At 33.8% G+C, this 21874-nt stretch overlaps 1 protein-coding gene across 4 annotated transcripts in view; it reads right to left on the bottom strand.

Annotated features, from left to right (window-relative positions):
- Positions 1 to 7956: 7956 nt before the first annotated feature.
- The window catches only part of LOC149561638 (uncharacterized), a 165832-nt gene continuing 151914 nt past the window's right edge, over positions 7957 to 21874 (bottom strand). The window contains exons 11-17 of one of the 4 annotated variants that reach the window (XR_016363842.1): positions 9803 to 9871; positions 9645 to 9716; positions 9491 to 9559; positions 9216 to 9394; positions 8811 to 9088; positions 8543 to 8620; positions 7957 to 8218 (exon numbers count right to left, since the gene is read on the bottom strand). Coding sequence is in view for 1 of the 4 variants with exons in the window: in XM_089825219.1 (XP_089681345.1) it covers positions 9239 to 9394; positions 9491 to 9559; positions 9645 to 9716; positions 9803 to 9871 (366 nt within the window). In the remaining 3 variants the exon portion in view is untranslated. Of the gene's footprint in view, positions 8219 to 8542; positions 8621 to 8745; positions 9089 to 9215; positions 9395 to 9490; positions 9560 to 9644; positions 9717 to 9802; positions 9872 to 21874 lie in introns of those variants that run through there. The other 3 variants (XR_016363841.1, XR_016363843.1, XM_089825219.1) reach the window with 3 other exon arrangements.

Genomic DNA, 21874 nt, shown 5'->3' with positions numbered 1-21874 from the left:
ACATAAAATAACAAGACAATAATAAAGGAACCTATACATATAGTATGATAGTAAAACATCAAATAAATAGTGTGTAAAGAGAGCTAATCACAAAACAAACAAAAAATTGTAATGCATTCATGACAAGGTATAAAATAATGATATAATCTATATAAAGATAATATACAACACCAAATAGATGAATAATAGTGATCAATAATGGTAGAAGACGTTGACAAATAATATTGTAAGTTTTTTATTAAGGAAAACAAGTTTTGAAGGGTGTCTGAAACTCTTTACAAATTGAAATATTTTCAATGAAGCCCAAACCAAAAATACTATAGCCTAAAGCTAAAACAGGTCACCAACCAAAACAAGGTGGCCAAGGTGGCCTCCCAAAGAACACAGTACACTTTAACCACCAAAATAGGTTTTGAACAAGAACCTAAAACCCCATGGTTACAAAAGAAATAGACAATTAGTCATGAACCATGTCAAACTACAAAGAACAATAGGCCAAAAGGACTAGGGGTGACAGCCTCAAATTGGCAAGGCCTTAAGATTTACATTTTGGTCTCGTCTTTTGAGATTGTAAAGACATATCAAAAGATGGAATGAAGGGCTTGACTTTTTTTACTTTTACTATTGTCTATCCATCATCCACCATCCCAGCAGCCTTCTGCCACTCAAAGTCAGCAACACCACAACCAGCCCGCAAAACCTTCACGACAGGAGAAGAAACATCACCACCATATGTATTCTAGACCACAACAGTAGAAGGGACAACAACAACATCCTAAGACAGAGCCACAAGAGGGGTAACAATTGAATCACCAGTTATAGCATCTATAGGAGGGACAACTATATTGGTCACCACCATATGGACAACATTTGAACCATCCGAGACAGTGACAAAATCTGCCACCAAAGAATCCTAAGAAGAGTCGCCAACCCCAATAGACTAAACTTTATGAACCATGTACTAACCATCTGAAACCCCCATTCACCAAGAAGGTGACTTCTTCAATCTAAACTTTTCAGACAAGCATCATGCAACAAGGTGGTCGGTCTTATGGTATTTCCTACATCTGAAGAGGATACCCTCATAATCAAGAAGTTGAATTCAAGAGTCATTCGAAGAGGCCAACTTAACCTTTTTAGGGAGCCCTTTAGAGACATCGATCTCCACAAGAATGCGAGTATACGTCATCTGAAACACATTGGAAGATGCGGTATCAACTAGCAAGAAGTCCCCGAGGGCCTTCCCCACAGCCTCCAAGACAAAATCCAGCCATAAGTGAAGGGGAAGATTCAGCAATCTTACACACAGGAGAATCTTATTAAAGAATTCAATCAACAGGTCAAAATCCTTATACCAAGGTTTAGCCATCAAGGGGAACCTCTCCTCCCAAGAGAAACCATGGTGCAAGATGACATTTCTATCTTTAGTAGTAACAAAATTCACAATAAAAAAGCCCCTTGCCATAGGGTAAATTTGAACTAAATCTAAAGTGATAGGCTCCCAATATCTAGATATCCAAGCATGCAAACCCGATAGAGAGGGCCAAAATCTCCTTAAACGAAAAAATAGCGGTTGTAGAAGAGAAGTTCTCCACATATGTGGAAATCTCATCAACAATATCAAACTCTAGTTCAATCATTAACAGGTTACTTACAGCAACAAGCACAACAGCATGGAGCCCCAAACACATAGCTTGACCACCAATACCAACCTCATAGGTGGCCACATCAGTGTAAGAGATGGCAGATCTTCCCACGACGCCACAAAGCTGAGCAGCAGGGAGAAGAGCCACCCCAGCATGAGCCAAGAGCGCAAAAGCCACACCCCTAAATGTAGTAGAGGGGCCACCAAATGCCATGGCCAAAGGACAAAACCGTACCCATTGACCACCTAAGTATGGGTGTGTGAAGACTAGTTTTCAAACCCTACAAGGGCATCACCATTAAAGACAAACACAAGAGTGGAAGAAGCAGTAGTGCGAGGCATCATGAAAGGCAAAAGTGTTTTACAAATAATATTGTAAGTTAAAGTGGAAAGAATATGTTAAATAATGTTCATACACAATGAAAACAAAAAGATATTGATGACAATGACATTGCCAATTAGTATAGAGGGATATTGTTAAATCAGTTTACAAGAAACTCAATAATGTGTCAAAGAAGATAAAACTATCATTGCTACAAAGAACAATAATGAAAATTTTATTAGAAAGAAAGATGTTTGTCGTGATGGAAAAATCGCAGTCAACTCAAATATGGTGGTTAAAATAGTAAAGATGTTTGAAGGAGAAGTTGGTAAAGATAATAATGAGAAAAAAAATGATAGCCTCAAAGAATGTAGCATGTTTGATGTAGAATAGTCCAGGTAAGAAGGTAGCCTATTATCTAAAAGGGAATTGACAATCACAAGATGTGATTATTAGACAAGTGAAGTATAGCAATTATTGGCAGCTAGAAGGAGCCACAGTAACAGATAGGACTATGGCAATAACTTTGCAAAATTAATTTCAGAAATCATCAAGGAAACAATAGCAACAAGTGAACTAGAAATGACAAATATGTACATGGTCATGATGAGAGATATACAAAGGCAGTGAGAAAGTTTAACGATAATAAAAGAAGTCATTGTGTTCGTAGTGGCAAATGGAGACGAAGTATAATGTGTTGAAGAGTATGAAAATTACAACCCACTCTTGCAACAACAAGAATTTTGGGAAAATATTAACCATCGTCAAAGGAAATTAAACAATACTTCATTGGTCCAAATTTCTTGATGTGTTGAAAGATGTGATGTTTGCACAAAACAGAGTCGAAGATACTAACAAGTGGAAAGTCTCATAGGAACACATCTAACAAAATAATGAAGCCTCCAACACATCAAAACAAGTCATGATATAATCATTCTAAATACGTAGGAAAATGAACAAAAGGATGGAAAGAAAAGTGCTAAAGAATGTCCAATGGGTAATATAGTCACAAATGTTGTAGCACTATTTTCAAAGAGAAAGCAAACAATTATGTAATAAAATAAAATAAAGTTATAGTTATGCTATAAAAATGACTGGGAGTGTGAAATGCAAATTTAATAGTTACAAGGTCAAAAGAATGGCATATCATTGTCATGATAATATTACATGTTCAAGATATTGTCATTGTAATATTAGATGTTCAAGATATTATGCATCATAGAAAACATAAATAATGTAATGAAGGTTAGTAATAGGAACTATTTGAGGACCCATAATGGTCATTTGACAAATGTCAAAGTTTCTCAAAATATAGGCATGTAATCAAGAAGCAATTTAATGCCTTCGTGACACTTTTTGAAGTAGTTGAAGGGGCCTTACATTTCTCTATCATGTTCAATTAATTCCCAAAGCATGTGTCCTAGATGGAACAATTAGTAAGTTGGCAAGGTGAAGCATGAATGCAGGGAGGTTGAAGCATATTTAGGGTAGTTAGGAAGATATTTAAATACTTTGTATGCAAATTCCTAGGAGACCTTTAAAGCCTCTTATTGGGTATGCATATGGTCAACAGATTGTTATAAGCATTTTTAACAATATCTGAAACAATTTAGAAAGATCTTATTTTTAACAAAAAGAGTTACATCTGTGAACCAAAGCATTATTTTTAATATTTTTTTCAAAAAAGTTACAGAAGTTAAATTGTTGTGTAAGATTATTTTATGAAAATAAATAGTGTGTTATTTTGTGTTAAAAATCTAGGAAAATATTCATATTTAGTTTGTATCAAGTTATTTAGTTCGCATTCTAGTTATTTAATCATTTTCTTTGACAAATGTTCATGGAGTTGCAAAAATTGATAAAGATTAATCTAAGGGGTTTAAAAAAGGACTTTCTTCAAATATAATGTATTTTCAAAGGATGTCGTATAATTTCAGTCTTAGATAATTTTTCATAAAATCATTTTTTTAACCAAATATATTATTTTATCTACTAAAAATCAAATAATATGCACGTATGATGCCTATACAACCAAGGAGGGACAAAATTCTAAGGACTCCAATCCAAGTGATAGTATCTAATTCGGATGAATTGACAAACAAACCTAGCTTATTTGGCCCTTCTAATTGCAATGGAAAGATCAATTTTGACCTAAAGTTCTCAAAAATGCTTTCTACCTTTAGGATCGAGAAAATGCATGTACCTTCAAATGCTTGTAGACTTCTTGTCTAATGTTCAATTTGAGTGAAACAATAATGCAATTGCAACTGAAAAGAATGATCTAAATCCAATGGTGGCCTCATATTTGGCCCAATAAGCTTCAATATTTTCTATCAACACAAAACCACAAAAATAGATTCCAATGACACTCAACAAGTTCTTATTTCATGGAAGATTTGCCTATAGAGATAGAAACCCAAAATCTAGAAGCCAACTAAAAAGCATAAATTGTATTCTCACGAAGAATGCAATATAGTATATGTTGGTGCATAGGAGACCCCTTGGAAGTACACCAAGGTGCAAACATAGTAACACAATGACAAGTGTTGTCTCATTGCATAATAATTAAGAAACAACTTATCACCCATCCAAGGTTGAGTCACATCTCCAATAAAGGTAGATCGCCCTCCAAATGGAATAATGTACATGGAACATATCCATTGAAGGTGAAAAGTGATAAAGTGGTAAGTGCATTAAAGGTGGAGTTAACACATAAGTGGAACGTGCTAACATGATAACATCACCTAAAGTAGAAATGCTCCTAAGAGCTCCTATGTTGTCCATCAGTAAATTAATATATGTGTTTGTGTCCTAAGAGAATAAATACTAAGTACAAAGTTAAATACACCAACATTTGTGGACCTTTCAATTTGGTCAATAGATTGTGCACTCTTTTCTAGTTGAACAAATCAAAGTAATAATTTGTTGTGAATGACACATATTTCTGAAAATCAAAGTAATAGTGCATGATGTACGAAACAACTATGACATTGTACAAATGTGAGTACAAAGCAAATTATAAGTGAACATTGTGTGACATAATGAGGAAGTCAAGTTTTAATGTATAAAGTAAAAAATTACAATCAACATTTTAGAGAATTTCTTTTCTACCACAAGACATCAAAGATATTCCATCATACTCATGATATTGTATCTTTGTTCGAAGAGATGTCGAGTCTACAAGTCTTTTGTGTCTTTCCCTAAGGTGGTGTGCCTTGCCCTACAAGTCCCTAAGGGTAGAGAGGCCCATCGATTAAGAGCCCAATATAACCATTATAAATTAGTGTTTTTTCATATAGTGATTCAGACACATGAAAGAGGCAATTTGTAGTTTATCTTCATAATAATGAGTCTAGGTGTTGCATTTTGAATGTTGATGAATCTCACCACTTGAACTTTTATCTATCCATGTTTGGTATGAGGTTCATTCCACAACAATACTTTTTTATCATTATTGATGTAGCTTTCTCCCATCTTAGAAAGGATATTAAATTTAGGATGGATAGCTTAACTTTCTTATTAAGTCATTATTAATTGAAGCTATGCCTATTAATCATTTAAATCAATACATTGTTGACGTTACCCCAAGATTTGAATTTCTTATTTATACTAGTTGCATTTGATATATGATGTTAATGTTTATGAATTATACGTCATGCTTTTAAACATTGTAATTATTCTCACATAGAATATTTGTTATGGACAATAGTAAGAAATGTATGGCAATAGATAATAACAATATGGATTAAAATAAATCCTTTGATATATATAGAAAAGTTTATGAACATTGTTGAAGCTAGAGTGCAAATTTATGCCTAGTTCAACTTTTTTAGACAACACTACGTTTGAGGTGCTTAGGTCTTGTTTTGAGTCTAGATGTGATGTCTTCATGTGTAGACAACAATAGCTCCCAATTGACCTACCTCTGTGAACTTGACTCTAGATGTGATGCCTTCATGTGTGCACAGCAATTGCTCCCAATTGACCTACCTCTTTGAAGGTTAATGGAGTGGGTCCAAAAAATGAGATTTTGCACTAGTTATTTGCCATCCTAGATTAAAATATCCCTATGTATGATCACCATGTTGGCTTTGTCACTCAATGTGAATATTTTTGTGTTATGTATTCAATGCAATGGTAGCAAAATTCTTGACCATGATTGTGTTCTCAAGACTCAACTACATAAGATGTACAATTTGTTAATGTTTCATTTCCTCAAAACAAAATTATTGTATTTGTTTTAACGATTATTGTCTGATGAAAACTTGGGGCACCATGTTTAATATGAGCAATAATTTGTCATCCATTCATCTTCAAGTTGAACAAATTCTACTTCATAAATATTTTCCAACCGAAAGCATAAAAGTACTAAAGACCATCCTTGATTTTCCTTGAGCTTTATTAGGAGCCATGTATAATAGCCAAGCATCAACTATCAAATACATTACTTAAAAATCTTTCATAATTCATTTTTATGGCTTCTTCAATTACTTAAGATTCTTGGTGTCTTTCCTCCTACAATATCACATAGAGATTTCAAATGATGACTAATTGCAATTGGATATTTTAGCAACACTAGTTTAGTAGTAACATGTTAGTCTTTTATTATTAAGACTCTTCCCCCTCTTCAATCAAAACAAATTGTACAACATAGTGCTTATAGATTTAACGATGTACATAACTTCAATATCAACATTTCAAATCACACTTTTTGATCATTCATTAACATAGGGACTTTGTGATCTTTGTCAACCTATATTGTCATCCAAGACATTCATGCTAAAATAAATATAACACTATAAGAAAATCACTTTCTTACACTAGCAGGGTTGTGATAATGACTCAAACAAAGTTAATTTTCACCAAAAATGCAATCACTTTAGTACAATGCTTGTGTATTTATAAGTCTCAAAAAGAAAAGTCTTTACATTAATAATAAGATTGTCGAGATCTCCCACAATCATTTAAAATATCTCTTACCAGTTGTATAATTCACATCATTCCATTGTAATATACTTTACTAAAAATAATAATAATAATACACTACATATACATCATCATAGCAAGGATTAATCAAGGGACTTATTGATTCAAAAGCACCAACAGCCTACAACTGCCACCCCATTCACAGCATCAATTGCATCCCAATGCCCAGATAGCATTACTACATTACATGCTTTCCGCCTCAACACCATCGATCATGCTAATTTATTGCACAAACTAAAACCTTAAAATACATGAAAAAGAAGCAATGGACCATGACTCCCAACACATCCCAATTATGTTTACCTTTGTCCAACAATCTACAAAGTCATTAGTGCCCCAAACCATAACTCACACATAGCAATGACAACAGCCCATGAATGGTAAATTGGACCATGTGTGCTGGTCAAATTTCACCTCCAAGAACAGCATCACCTTGGAGCTCTAACATACCATATTCACATTTGTTTATTTTTGGTGTGGGAGTGTCGGCATGCCTATACTTGGCTGATAATCCTTTTTGGAATGTCAATGCACTACCATAAGTAGGAGCATTCACCCTAACAGCTATAGATGAAAGGATTCTTACCAGGGATTGATTGCACTCTGTTAGTATTATAGGCCCATCATAGTGCTTATAGTGTTAAGTGAGATAAAGAATCGTGATTCATTATTGCAATTCCCCCTACCATTGAATAATTGAGCTAGGATAGGTTGATGCCCTTGAAACAATTTGAAGCAACTTATTTAAACCCTATACTAAGGGTTTTTGGGCAGGTTTACGGCAGGAACGTCCCTCAATGCTAATTGACAGGTCTAGAAAGGCCATACAAGGGTAAATAATTGTTTTATATTGTGTAATATTTTCCATTCTATTGTGTTTGAGGTTTTGTCATATGAATCTCTCAGGTTTGTCAATATTGTTTATACTCCAAGAAATCAGAAGCTAAGAATTAATAATCGATATGAGCACCACTGAAATTAGGCAACACCACACAAACATCAGTAAAACAAATAAAAAATGCATGTTTCGTAGAATGTATGCTCAATAATAACCCTTTGCCGCAAGAAAATTTGCAACATTAACCGCTGGTACTTTTAAAATGGAGTAAAGACAGACAAAGACCTTTTGGCATTCAATGCATAATATCCTTGAGAGTGCACTGCATAAATGTCTTTAGCTCTGTTATTAACATGAAACATATGGCTTGTTGATTAGCCTAGACTGAGAAATGATGCACTGACCTGCAACTGTAATCTTCCGAAATCTGAATGGAACAAGAAAAACTATGGTTCAAATGATTATGAAATCTTCACTTCATTATGGCATGTAATTCATTAGAGCATATGCCTAGAATTGATGAGTTAGCCTCTAATACAAGAAACGTCATAACAATTATTTAGGAAGAAGGTAAGTTGTTGGCTTCAATCATAACACCACTATAACAAGATAAAACATACGTTCAGAGAATAACATACTGAGAGAAAACTTGCAGGTTTCTATTCATATAAGCTGGGCTAAATTATAATGAATGCTTCATAATCTCTATCAAATGGTTTCAAATATTCAAATAGCTTCGAAGAGAATATACCTGATTCCAGAACCCCGCCAGATATATAGGGATACATGTTGAAATATTTTTTGCTGATGCATGTCACAACAATTCCTACTTAACATTGAGTAAAGCAGATGGTAGCAAAGAGAAAGAAATTAGTTAGCTATAATAAGAAATACAATTACTTATCAAAACAATGTTCATATAGTCCGCACCAAAGGAATCACCAAGAAAAATACTTGTACAAGGAAACATTTCAACTTAATTTATTATTTACAATAAAGAGAGACATTGAAAAACTAACCAAGTTCTAGAATAATAGATCCCTGGCTTCATGTAGAAGACGACATGAAAATAGTTGGTATGAATTTTATTTTTCTTCTGGGAAAGAAATATCCATAAAGAATGGATTTCTTTCATATTGAATCAATCAAGGTGACAGTTGATTATCCTATTCCCTTTGAGTAGTGAAAACCATCAGCTTCAGTTAACTTCATAACTGAATCTTCTCAAATATCAATCTACAAAATTGGACGTGGACAGAACCAGTTGAATGTTTGTCAAGGCTTTGATGACAATCCCCTGCATCATGCATCAAAGAAACATATACCCAATGTTTGAGCAAGCCACAATAAGCAAAGGAAGATATTAGCCTTCAACCATTTAAAGATACAAACTCAGCATAAAGAGTTCGACCAAAAATACATACTTGTTGAAAGAACATGTTGCGCTTCAGGATCTTTGCAAGAATGCTGCACCCAATCCTGGCATTTTCCTTCCAAATGCAGTCAGATTTGTGAAGTGACTTTGAAGTCCAGCTTCACATTCTTTGGTCTCCGAAATGTGTGGACTCGAAGGTTCAACAATCTCAGATATTCCTTGCATCTCCTGAAATTCAAACTATGTCCAAGTTAAAACTAGCTCTGAGCATAAGAAAAAATGTTAAACACTCTTAACTATATGCTACTGGATGTCATGGCACACCTTCAGACCAGCAGCAGAACGTGATGCTGATATTCTATGTTCTGGAGTCCTGGGGCTGGAGGAAGACCCCTGAAAGAAGCAACTATTGATTAAGAGCAATCTTGTTTATTTCAAAATAAAAGGAACACAACAAAAAACATGTTCCAAACTGTACCTTGAGAGATGAACTAGAGCTTGATGCTGAACCTGGAAATTCTATGGCTACCTGAGGTTTAGACAAAGATGCCTGAAGCATGAAATCATGTTAGCAAAGAGAAACTTATGAAACTGGAAGAAAAAAGATTCAAACACTATGTATCCAATTTCCATTACCTGGTGATATGAAACAGGACTTGATGTTGAGTTAATGTGTTTTATAGCTTGTTTGGAACTGAATGAAATCTGACAATTCATTTTCACAAGATAAATTAGCTGTAATAATAGACAGAAACATTTATTAAAGGTATTGGGAAACTCAATAATGACTAAAGTAAGCTTGAGATGTTTCAGGTACAAGATTGAAGTCAATAAACAGATCATTTGACAGTAACATGATTGGTAAAACCAAGACAATATAAATGAGCAACTTTTGCTGTCTTTATAAGGCCCCTTTTCACAGAATCTTGAAACATGATATAATATATGCAAGCGCAAGCATATAGTATTTTATCTAATTAGCCAAATACACTTATCTCTGGCCAGTTTTATTTAAATGTGTGTGTAAATTCTAGGAGCGGATAAATGTGTGCCATTAATTATTGTTGGATGTGGAAAGTAAATAATGGTTGTTACCCATATCTGTGCTAATTCTTTGTGTGGAAACCATGGACTCTAGCAGTGTTTTGGACGTTATCTCCAAAAGATGCATTATAAACTACATCAGGTGTGTGAGCTTTCACAGACTCGGGCTTAGCAAATCTTATCGATGCAATGATGAAAAATGTGAAATTGTGCCCTAATCAATCTAGTATCTTGCATAAATGGTCATAGTTGAATATCTTTTATTAGTTCTGGCAAGTCAATACTGGACTTTATCTTTAAGGTGTTCACGCCAGCCCCTTTCACCTGGAAATGATGAACTCTAGCAGTTGTTTGGATGTAGCTCCAGAGATGCATTGTAAGCATTCAAATATTATGTCTGTATGATGAAGATGGCTTTCTCATAATTGCTAATTTACTGGTACTTAAAAATGTTAAGAATAAAGTCTAAAAAATGTGTAGAGCTCTAATAGGTTGTAGAGGCACATTTGAGGTCAAGACTACATAGATATAGGTGCCCCACTTGATGGTGAAGATAGTCTCCATTGGTTTGTGAGGACAACTCAAATTCGGTTATATCTGAAACGAAGTAAAATGAAAAAGAAACACTTCCAAATGCTAAATCCAACAGGAGACAAAATGCACAAACTTCAATGCTACCCCAAGTTTTAAGGATGGGGATGGCAGGGGACAGCACATTTTTATGTCAAGTTTGGGGACAGCTATATATATAATATAGGGAAATTTGCCAATTCATATGAAAACATGGATGAAGCATGCCATTTCATTTTTTAAACATCATAGAACCTCAATATAAAACATTTCAATAGTCAATATGCATTCATAATTTGGAATTCATTGTCAATGAGCATGTAAACAGTAATACTAAAATAATAACATGCAAAATTGAAATACGCTCAAGAACATAATTCAGAGTTCATTATCAATAGCAACAAGAACATAACCTACCTTCCAAATTGATATACACTACTAGAATTTGATAATAATAGTCAAGATACACATTTAAGGTTAAAATCACTTTGGAAGATAATCATCCAAACAATAGTGTCAATACAGCAAATAATTTTCCTATGAAACGCCTTGGAAACTATGTTGGAGTTGACTATTAAAGGTTTGATGTTGACTACACAATGGGTTGCCATAGATAGTGGATCAAGTATATGACTCAAAACGCTCTTCTAACTATAGACCACATTCAACTATGATCTATATTGGGATTACACCCCTGAAACTACAGCTTCAACTCATTGTAAGTGGACTGATATTAAATTATTAATACAAAGAGGTCTGCTATTGGTCTGTTACAGCAAGATGCACCATGGTGCAACCTCCAATATTCACCAAATCTTCCAAAAAGGACCCAAATCAACCCAGAACCAACCTGGCACTGGTGATTACCACAAATGCCATAGATATGCAAGTTTAAGGTCTGTGATGCACTTTTCATACTTTCTTAACATCTTGCAAAACAGTATGCTATATGATTTTCAACATGTAGCATGACTAACATTCTTAATGTCATGATTCTTAATGGAATGTAGCCCAAAACTATTAAAACGTCATTTTTTCCCAATACTTATCTGAGATTCCTGATAGCAAGAATTAACTACCAAACAGTAATAAGCATGTCAGGGTGAACTTGGAAGGAGAGGCCACTTTAAAATTGAAAAAGAAAGAGTTCTATGCAAGAAATTTGTGTTTTATTGAGTGTTGACATTTTCTATCCCATCAAAGACACCTGTCTGACCTGGGAGCAGTCAAGGGATGTCCAAGTATCCCTAGTCGTCACTAGTACAAACACACGTCTCCAAATAAAATTTAAGCCACCCCCACATTCCAAAACATTTCTAGTGATTTTTGGTAAATTGAGTACAAGAAGGGTACATCCGCTGGCCGTCCCCATATCGTTTCCATGTCCATGGATGGGGGTTTTAAAGCGAAGATATTTGCCCGAGTAAAGTAAAAAAAAAATCTTACAAACCCCTTAACTGATACAAATTAGATAAACAAATATTAATTCAAATTTAAACTAATTAAGTCATAACACCATATTTACATGGAAGCCATTTTTTATGGATAAATGGATAAGGGGTGAAACGATGTAAATTGATCACATGAGTAAAAAGAGAGGCCACTAGATTACATGGAAGGGGAAGGATTGAAAACGGGGAGTCCAAGAGAGAATGTGCAAGCCACTATGCCTATGAGTAGAACAGCCCCAACAAACACAACCACTATTAGTATAGGAAAGGGAAAGAAAACCAAAAGAGATACTAACGTTGTTGTTTTGTTTAATGTGGCAGCAAAAAAGAAGGCTGAAGAATCTATTAGTAGGTTCCTCGTTGCTCATGGCATACCATACCATGTGACACTTTCCTCATTTTATAAGAAAATGTGCAAAGATATATATGTTGCTGGTCCATCATTTGTGTTGGTTCCCAAAACTATAGAATGGAATCCTACAAGTCTTGCCAACTCAATGCTAGGATATCCAACCGGTTATGGCCCACTTGATAGGATTAATCGATACAATCCAAATCCCCTGTGCTTTTGGCTCTACAAAACCAAGGCGAGTGTACCTAATCTTTAACAAAACACTTAAGCCCAAGATGCTTATAGTAGATCGATTAGAGTGCAAATGTAGTAAAATTTTCCAAAACGGCAAGAATTACGAAAAACCTTAAATTTGCAAATTACGAATTAAGAATAACGAATATACGAGTGTTTTAAATCAAAGTAATTATTGTAGATGATTGCAATAAACGAAAATATTAATTCTTCAAAGGAAAGATATGAAATAATTGCTAGCGTATAGATTGTGAATTATGAAAAATATAAAGACTAGTGCCAAAAGGCGATAGAGTCAGTATTATAAGTTTAAAACATACAACTTTATAAAATTCTACGCACATCAATTATAAACAATTTAGTAATCAAGATGCGACAGATCAAATATATGGACGCAATTTTAAAATATTCTAGAATGTATTTTTAACTCCTGTGGTTCGGAGACAAACCAGTCATAGATTCAGAAACAATTAAATATTTCACAATATCTATGATGTTCAATTTTAAAATGCCATAATTGATCTTGTCCACTTATCTATCATTTAGATTATTTATAAAATTAAAATAATTATTATAAAGGACGAAACTATATAATATTTTAACTCTAAAGCTTCATGCAAATAAAATAAATATTTCTTATCGATCATGCCAAAAATAAAATTGCACTGGAGACACTACTTACAAATCATCTATTTGATACAATTTGACTCCAGAATCGCACAAGAATTTATTCAATAATCCACAATCCACGGTGTTAGTGAAATAGGATTTGTAACTTGTAATTGCACTAGTGGATTTTTATGTGTATTCCAAGTTACTACTGAATGAATATATATATGATATAAAGAGGCATGTCTCTTTAATATATTAACTTACATTAGTTATAACACTATTAATATACCCTCACTATATATATATATATATATATATATATCACTCTTAATATAAGTTAATTATATATAATATTGGTCATATACTATAGATTATTTATAAAATTAAAATAATTATTATAAAGGACGAAACTATATAATATTTTAACTCTAAAGCTTCATGCAAATAAAATAAATATTTCTTATCGATCAATGCCAGAAATAAAATTGCACTAGAGACACTACTTACAAATCATCTATCTAATACAATTTGACTCCAGAATCGCACAAGAATTTATTCAATAATCCACAATCCACGGTGTTAGTAAAATAGGATTTGTAACTTGTAATTGCACTAGTGAATTTTTATGTGTATTCCAAGTTACTACTGAATGAATATATATATGATATAAAGAGGCATGTCTCTTTAATATATTAACTTACATTAGTTATAGTTATAACACTATTAATATACCCTCACTATATATATATATATATATATATATATATATATATATATATATATATATATATATATATATATATATATATATATATATCACTCTTAATATAAGTTAATTATATATAATATTGGTCATATACTATATATCTCATATATATAATATAATTTATTCGACAGAATTATAACATTAACACTCCCTCTTAATGAAGAAGGATAAAACACATAGATATTACACTATAGGTAATATTTCAAAAATAATACATATAGGAAATCTTTGATCAGAAGATTTCTAGTATATGATATCATATAAGTATTGGCCTATCAAAATATCAACATATGATATTCACCAATGACTATTTGATATCATATATTAGGTAACATGAGCATTGGCCTATTAGAATATCAACAATATGATATTCGCCAAGCTCTCAAGAGTAATGGCCCATCAGAAACATCGATTGAATGATGATCACCAAGTACTCAGTGTGGTATTGGCCTATCAAAGTATCAGGGAAAGATATTCACCAAGTACCAAAAATATATCTATACAAGCAACTTGTAGATAATCAAATTAATGATATCTAAAAATGCAGAGTTGTTGATTTATAAAACAAAGCCTTTACATGAAACAATTTCACAAAATGAATCATCCTACAAGTTATTGTAAGGAGATCACTTTACAACAACTTCTCCTAATACAAGTGATAATCATTTAGAAGTCGTCACTTCTTCATGATGTACACAGGGGACAGGCTCATACATGTATGACATCAAAAGTTTGCATGAAGTCTCAACGAATACTGTCATGTGGTGTTGTCACAACATTCACCATAAAACATATAAGGTTTCTCCCTCTTAGTTTGATATCAACTTTTCTGACCTCTTAGCACAAGTTTCTCCCGATGAACTTCCTCTGAATCTATTATCATCTTTCTAACCTCTTGGTAGCAAGTCATGTCATGCTTCCTTAGTTCAATGGTTATCCTGATAGCATAAGGCCTTCTAGCCTACAAACATGAGATTTTATCCCATGAATCATAGTCCTTTAGCTGTTATAGTTTCTGACTAGTGGAGAATCCATCAACAAGGTCTACTCCTTCTGAACCAAGATCATCAAAAGTTTGATTGAAGCATTTATTATTTTTTGCTCCCTCTCTTTCTCCAAGGTTGCCTCTAATGAACCGTCAGACTCTGTAATGTCCCCATTCTTTTGACAGGCCATTGAGAGTCAAATTCTAGCCATCCTCATTCCCTAGGCTAGAATTAATCAATTAATAAAGGGGATAATTAAATAATGCATGACTTAGCCCAAAAAGCTAATGTTGGGAGATTAAAAATTATAACTCAAAGATATAACTTAAGTTGGGGCCATTTCGAGTTATTAAGTTGTTTCTCCTAGGCGACTAAATGTGGGGGTCATTTAATAATTAATACAACTTATAATATTTGCCTAAGTTGCCAATGAGGAATCTTCTATAGGCTGGAGATTTTATTTAAAGGCTTCGACTATGGGTTTGGAAGGGGGATGGAGCCAAGTTATTATTATTTTACAATCTGCAATTTGTGTGCAACTTCTCAAGACGAAACCCCTGGAAGGAAAATCTTCTGGATGAAACCCCAGGAGACTCAGCAAACTCATTACAGCAATCAAGAGCCTTGAATTACATACAGAGCAGACTGCTGGTAATGAATTTCAGGCAGATGAGGGCAAAAGAATTATTCAGGAAACAGTTTGAAGGGTTTAGGATCAACTTTAAATAAAATAGCAGCACCTTTTGAGCGCATCAATTCTACAAATCTGATTGTTACGATCTTCACAAGGGTATTTGTTACTGTCTGATGGGGCCGGTTCTGGTATGTAAAGGAAAGTTCTCTTCAGGCATGCAATTAATATCCATATTCTATTTACAACTTTCTAATTCAAATAAGAGTTGTATTTTGGTTTGTGAAATTTGTGTGGTTGTGAATTCTGCAAATTTCGTAGCTTAGGATGTTTCAGACTCCCTCTCATAATTTCAATCATCAAGGATATTTGCTTCAAGAAACTCACTTTATCCAACCTAATCATCAGATGATTCGTGAATCTTAAATCACGACGTCTTTGGAGCTAATATCATAAGATTGAGTCTGCACAATATTTGGTAGCATGCCTAATGTTCCAATCTTCTTTCCTGCAAGGGCATCCTCAAAGACAAAGGAAAAGATTAAGGCAAATGACTCTCTATAGCACATATAGAAGTACAAATAAGAGAGAGACTACAATGAGTAGATAAGTGTACTACTAAAGGATAATAAATACATATCTACGCATCCTTGATAGATGACGGTCCATATCTGAAAATGTCTTCTTAGATCCTCTTTTGAATTAGCTCCTCACTAAAGATGGTTCAAGTGGGAATGAAACATTGTTTATTATATTTCCCTCACAATGTAAAATTCTCACTCTTATGCCATCGACCAATTTTATTTTTATTTTCACATTAAATATGATAGGCTCCTTTCTGTTCTTTTTTTTTTTTTAAACAAGGAATCATCCCTCAAGATGCTCATTAACATCCTTCCTAATGCAATTTGTATCTTTCTTCCCTTTTGTAATGTATTTTTAAAGAATTCCTCATTGTCCTTTAACAACTAGAAGGGGAGTACCCATTTCAAAAAGGAGAAAAGCATGTCTATGCATGAAGATATACATGTAGCCTATATGCAACACGCGAGAAAAATCTTGGCTATATGTGAAGACCCACTATTCTATAATGATCTTAAGCCATCCCCATTGACTAAAAATGTTGCATAAAAACTTCCATGGTTCAATAATCACCTCATCCAAGAACAGTTATCATTACCATCTACTTAATTTCTTTTATATTTCATTTACCCTTGTCATTGTTGATATCAAGAGTAGTTGTTGCTAGTCACTATTTACCAAGGCTTGAAGTGTATGTTCCATAAACTTTTCATTGCACATATGTGTCAACCAACATCATGAATAATTCAATCTGTATAGTAGTCACTGCTTTTATTTCATGCCATCAATTTGTTTTGAAAACTTTCATTTTAATTGATGTTGTAGTAGTGATATATTATCACTTTACCCTGCAGTACCTACAACATGAAACATAAAGAGGTAGAAAGTTCTGCAAAGATAATCAGAATTGTTCCTTAGTCTCTCGATAATACACAATCTGCCATGTGCTTCTTCACGAAGGCCAAACCAATACTCCCTAGTACTCTGAAAGGATCCCATCTGCATCATATATTTATAACTCAATTTGTGGCCCCAAGATCCACAATCAATGGTGATAGAACTCTCAAATTTCAGTTACTACTCTTCATGCCAGATGTTGCCTTCTAAAATGATGAGCAAATTACAATAGATGATTGAGACGTAAAACAAATAAAGTGCAGATGCTTCCTCTTTTCTCTGCCAATATATTGTCCTCTATGTCACAGTGGGTCGAATCATAGGGGTTGCCCTATACTTCGAATACATTTCCTCTTATACTTCTACGGTGCCACTATGGAACGTCATTTCTTAAATGGTCACATCGTTTGATTTGGCATTGATATTTTACTGGAAGCCATGTCAGCATTTGGTATTCGCTGCTTTGTACTTCCAATTGTCTACCCCTTTGGATATAACTGCAACCCCACAAAGTAGTCACGCTGCCAGGTAGTGAGTCTTCTCGGATATGTGTGGATGCTTGGAAGGAATCATGGCACCAGTATATATACATTGCCTCAAAAACCTCCTTCCTCAACCATGGCAATGGCTAGATGTCTAAAACACATATTTAAGGTACGACTGTGATGAATCCTCAAGCCGTCTAAATCCTTACAAAGCTGCAGATGATTTTGCTCATGTCACTACACGAGTAGTGTTTGATCAAAATAGACACACAGGAATGCATCATCGTTGTCATAGTCTAACTCCTTCAGAAGACTCCCACGCAGTGAAGTGGACACCACACGGGAGCCTCACCTGTGAGCCTCCACCAAAGCTGAGGTCAAACCGCAAATTGGTAATGGTTTGTGCAAAACAACAGAGGACTTATAGTTATCGCCTACGTAGACTATATCAACAATGAATGTTCCATCTCTTTTGAGGTAACTCTTTGATAGACACTTCGCTTTCCTTTTCAGGATGTTCCTCATCAAATATTTATCGCTTCTCCTTATAATAATCAAATTAGATTCTTTCATTGTATTCAGGGAAATAAGGAAACTAATCGCTGAAACATTATAATACTGCAGACACCATCTTCATAAACAAATATTTGTAGACATGTTGCTAGGCATATATCCATCTGATATGGTTCCTTCCATCTTTTATTTATTTATTGGGATCGAGCAGTCCCTCCACAAATATTTACTAGATGTACATTTCAAATGCATGTCTTTAGGGGAATCCACAAAGAGAGGGAAATTAAATTTTTCTTTGAATCTCGTATAAACAATATGTAATAATCTCGATTCATGCAACTATATTTGTAGAGGTTATCGACTGCAACTCTGGATGGAGAGCGGGATCATAGCTTCAAAGATTTCTCATATCAAATCATTTCCATTATTACTAAGAAGCTTGGGAGTCACCTACTCTAATACCATGTTAGTGAAATAGGATTTGTAACTTGTAATAGCACTCATGGATTTTTATGTGTTTTCCAAGTTACTATTGTATGAATATATATATGATATAAAGAGGCATGTCTCTTTAATATATTAACTTACATTAGTTATAGTTATAACACAATTAATATACCCTCACTATATAATGATTATATAATAAGATATATTATATTATATATATATAAGTTAATTATATATAATATTGGTCATATACTATATATCTCATATATATAATATAATTTATCCGACAAAATTATAACATTAACACATGGGCTTAGTTCAAAAATTCATTCATTTGCCAATGAAAGAATAAAATATATCAAAATGCATAATAGTATGAATATCTAAGTTTTTGAAATTATATGAATCGTCCCTTGTTTTGATTTTCATCTCCTATTTATAAATGTATAGATAGTTATACGATTGTCACCCAACCATTGTGTCTTTTTGCAAATGACAACCAATTTAAAACTAATTGCCCAAGTTAGCCAAATTATATTCTAAGAAAACCTTAGACATATAATTGTTTTGCTCATTCTGAACATTGATTTATTTTCCATCGAACCAAAGGCAATGATATTCCATATAGAATAAACATTCAAATATTGGTGTGAAGTGTCTCTGATTTTGAGTCGATGTGCTCCTGGTGCAAACGGCAAAGAGTATTTATAAAAGATGAATCTTCCAGTCCCGTTCCACACATGTTGGACACTCAAACTAGGATTCTAGGTGACTCCCGTGTCAACTGGCACCTCATACTGGTGATGCTTCTTGTAATCGCTCATCATATAGACCTGCAGTAGAAACAAAATATCATTAGATAGTTATTATCAAATAATGTTTTGTGGTAGCGAATGTTTCCAGTGGCTATGGAATCAAAGAAAAACTCCATCGGGCATGACAATAAAACTCTTCCAAACTGTCAAATAAGTCACCACACCCAAGGCTACTGTACAAAATTCTTTTGAAAGTGATTCACTGTCTCTTGCTGATTACACAGCATTTAATCTTCACGATACCGTGAATGTCGCTATGTTATTTGTCAGATCCCTTCTTTACCAATGTCGTTTAAGAGTATGTCAAACATCTGCCGGAAATCAAATAAAAGTCACTTTCATTATATCTCATTTAATAAGTGAGAAGAGGGCACCACATAATTAAACTGCTTCAGATACTGTATAATTATGCAGATTAACATGTGTTTCAACACCCAATTTGTTGATTGCTAGTGCCGCAAATCTCCTTTGCTGGTAAGTGAATGAAGTAAAATTGCTGATGAGATCATGTCTGTTACAAACTGTTGTATTGCCATAGGTTACCAGTCTTTGATATAATTGTTATCTGAATTGTTAAAGTCCATCATGGATGTATTTGAATTTATGTGACCACCACTGCTACAACTCCCAAACTAATATTTATTGTACAGATTTAACTCCTTTGACTATAATAAATACCATACACACGTTGAACAACTTTCACTCCTTCCAGGTACATAGGCATTTCTTTTCCAATCCCATCTGTAGATTAGCCAAACCCAATGTAGTTTAATCACAGTAACTACTTACTTTGGACATAGATCATTCCCTTGCTTAGCCATTTTTGAATTTTGACAGTTACTTCTCTATGTATTCTGAATATTCAGACATATAGTATTAGCCAAAGTCTAGTGTAAGTGAAGTGCATTTCCCTTCAAGACTAAAGTATGTTGTTTAAACAGGTCCATTATGACCTTATAATAATACAAAAAATCTATTTCTAACATCCACATCTACAATCATTGCTTCTGAACCAACAAAAAAGCCTGTAGCTGCTGATAATTAAGTTGATAATGCAAGTACTTCATACAAGTCATGAACAGTGGAGAATAGACTTTAGGAGCATCAATGAAATTCATCCAAAGACAATGAATAAATAAAGTCATATGTGCTTATGAGAATAATTTGGTTTGAAAATGTTTTTCTGGGACTTCCCTCCTTATTTCCTGTAAGTTATCTGCTTGCTCAAATGTGCTTCAAACTATGTATTAAAATTTCTGCACTTAATGCAATAACCACAATGACAATTTCCATTTTGGATCTCCACCACTATTTCACAAATGGAAGCCTTAAATTTTGAATTTTTTTAGGGTTCCATCAATTTGTACCACCTGGATAGACAAAACTACACACCACTATCCTTGATAAAGAGTATTCAAAAGTATTTTAATGGACGATATGAGACAAAAGTATTTTAATAGAGGATATGAGACAAACATGGATGACTAATGGATGCTCTATCATCATGGATGGGTGGACCAATATCAAACATCAGCCACTCATCAATATTATCGTCACTACCACAGCAGGCTCTTATTTTCTTAGAGCTATTGATTGTACAGGACAGAAAAGGATATATCCTTTCAATTTTAGATTTTAAAGCATGCTATAGAAGAGGTTGGACCTCAAATTGCTTTGCAAGTAGTCACTGATTCAGCCCAGGTGTGTGTGTAAGTCAGATTGATGGTGGAGAGTACTTGTACACATATTTTGGACCCCACATTGTGTACATGCATTGAATAACACTTTGAAAGACATTGGTAGAATTGATTGGATTAAGGCTTTGGTATGTGAGGCTAGAGATGTGCAAATGTTTGTTTGCAATCATCACAAATCTCTTGCATTATTTAAGACATTTTCAAAGAAAGAATTTGTCAAGCCTGTGGAGACTAGACATGCTAGCTACTTTATTTTGTTGCAGAGGATACTTGTGGTCCAAGAGGCATTACAATCTATGGTGGTCAATGCAGAGTGGAATAGGTGGCATGAATCAAGCACCCCAGACAAAAGAAGTGTGAAACAAAAAATGTTGACTGATTATTAGTGGACCACAATGAGGTAAGAAGCTTAAATAAATTACTATTAATAATTGTTATTTGCTGATTTGAAAAAAAAATCTCTGATTTTTAGCATTTTCTGATTTCATCATTTATTATGTCTCACATGTAATTTACTAATCACTAATTGCTTGCATTTCAGTTACATTTGCTCCTCCATTCAGCCTATTGTGATAGTCATTAGATATGTTGATACTGACTCTCCTAGCTTTGGAGAGATTTATGAG

This window comes from Cupressus sempervirens, chromosome 4 (assembly GCF_028749045.1).
Source record: "Cupressus sempervirens isolate cs-2001-9-10 chromosome 4, ASM2874904v1, whole genome shotgun sequence".
NCBI classification, from domain to species: domain Eukaryota; kingdom Viridiplantae; phylum Streptophyta; class Pinopsida; order Cupressales; family Cupressaceae; genus Cupressus; species Cupressus sempervirens.
Note: the sequence above shows the minus strand (reverse complement) of the source record. Positions and strands in the feature narration are given on the sequence as shown.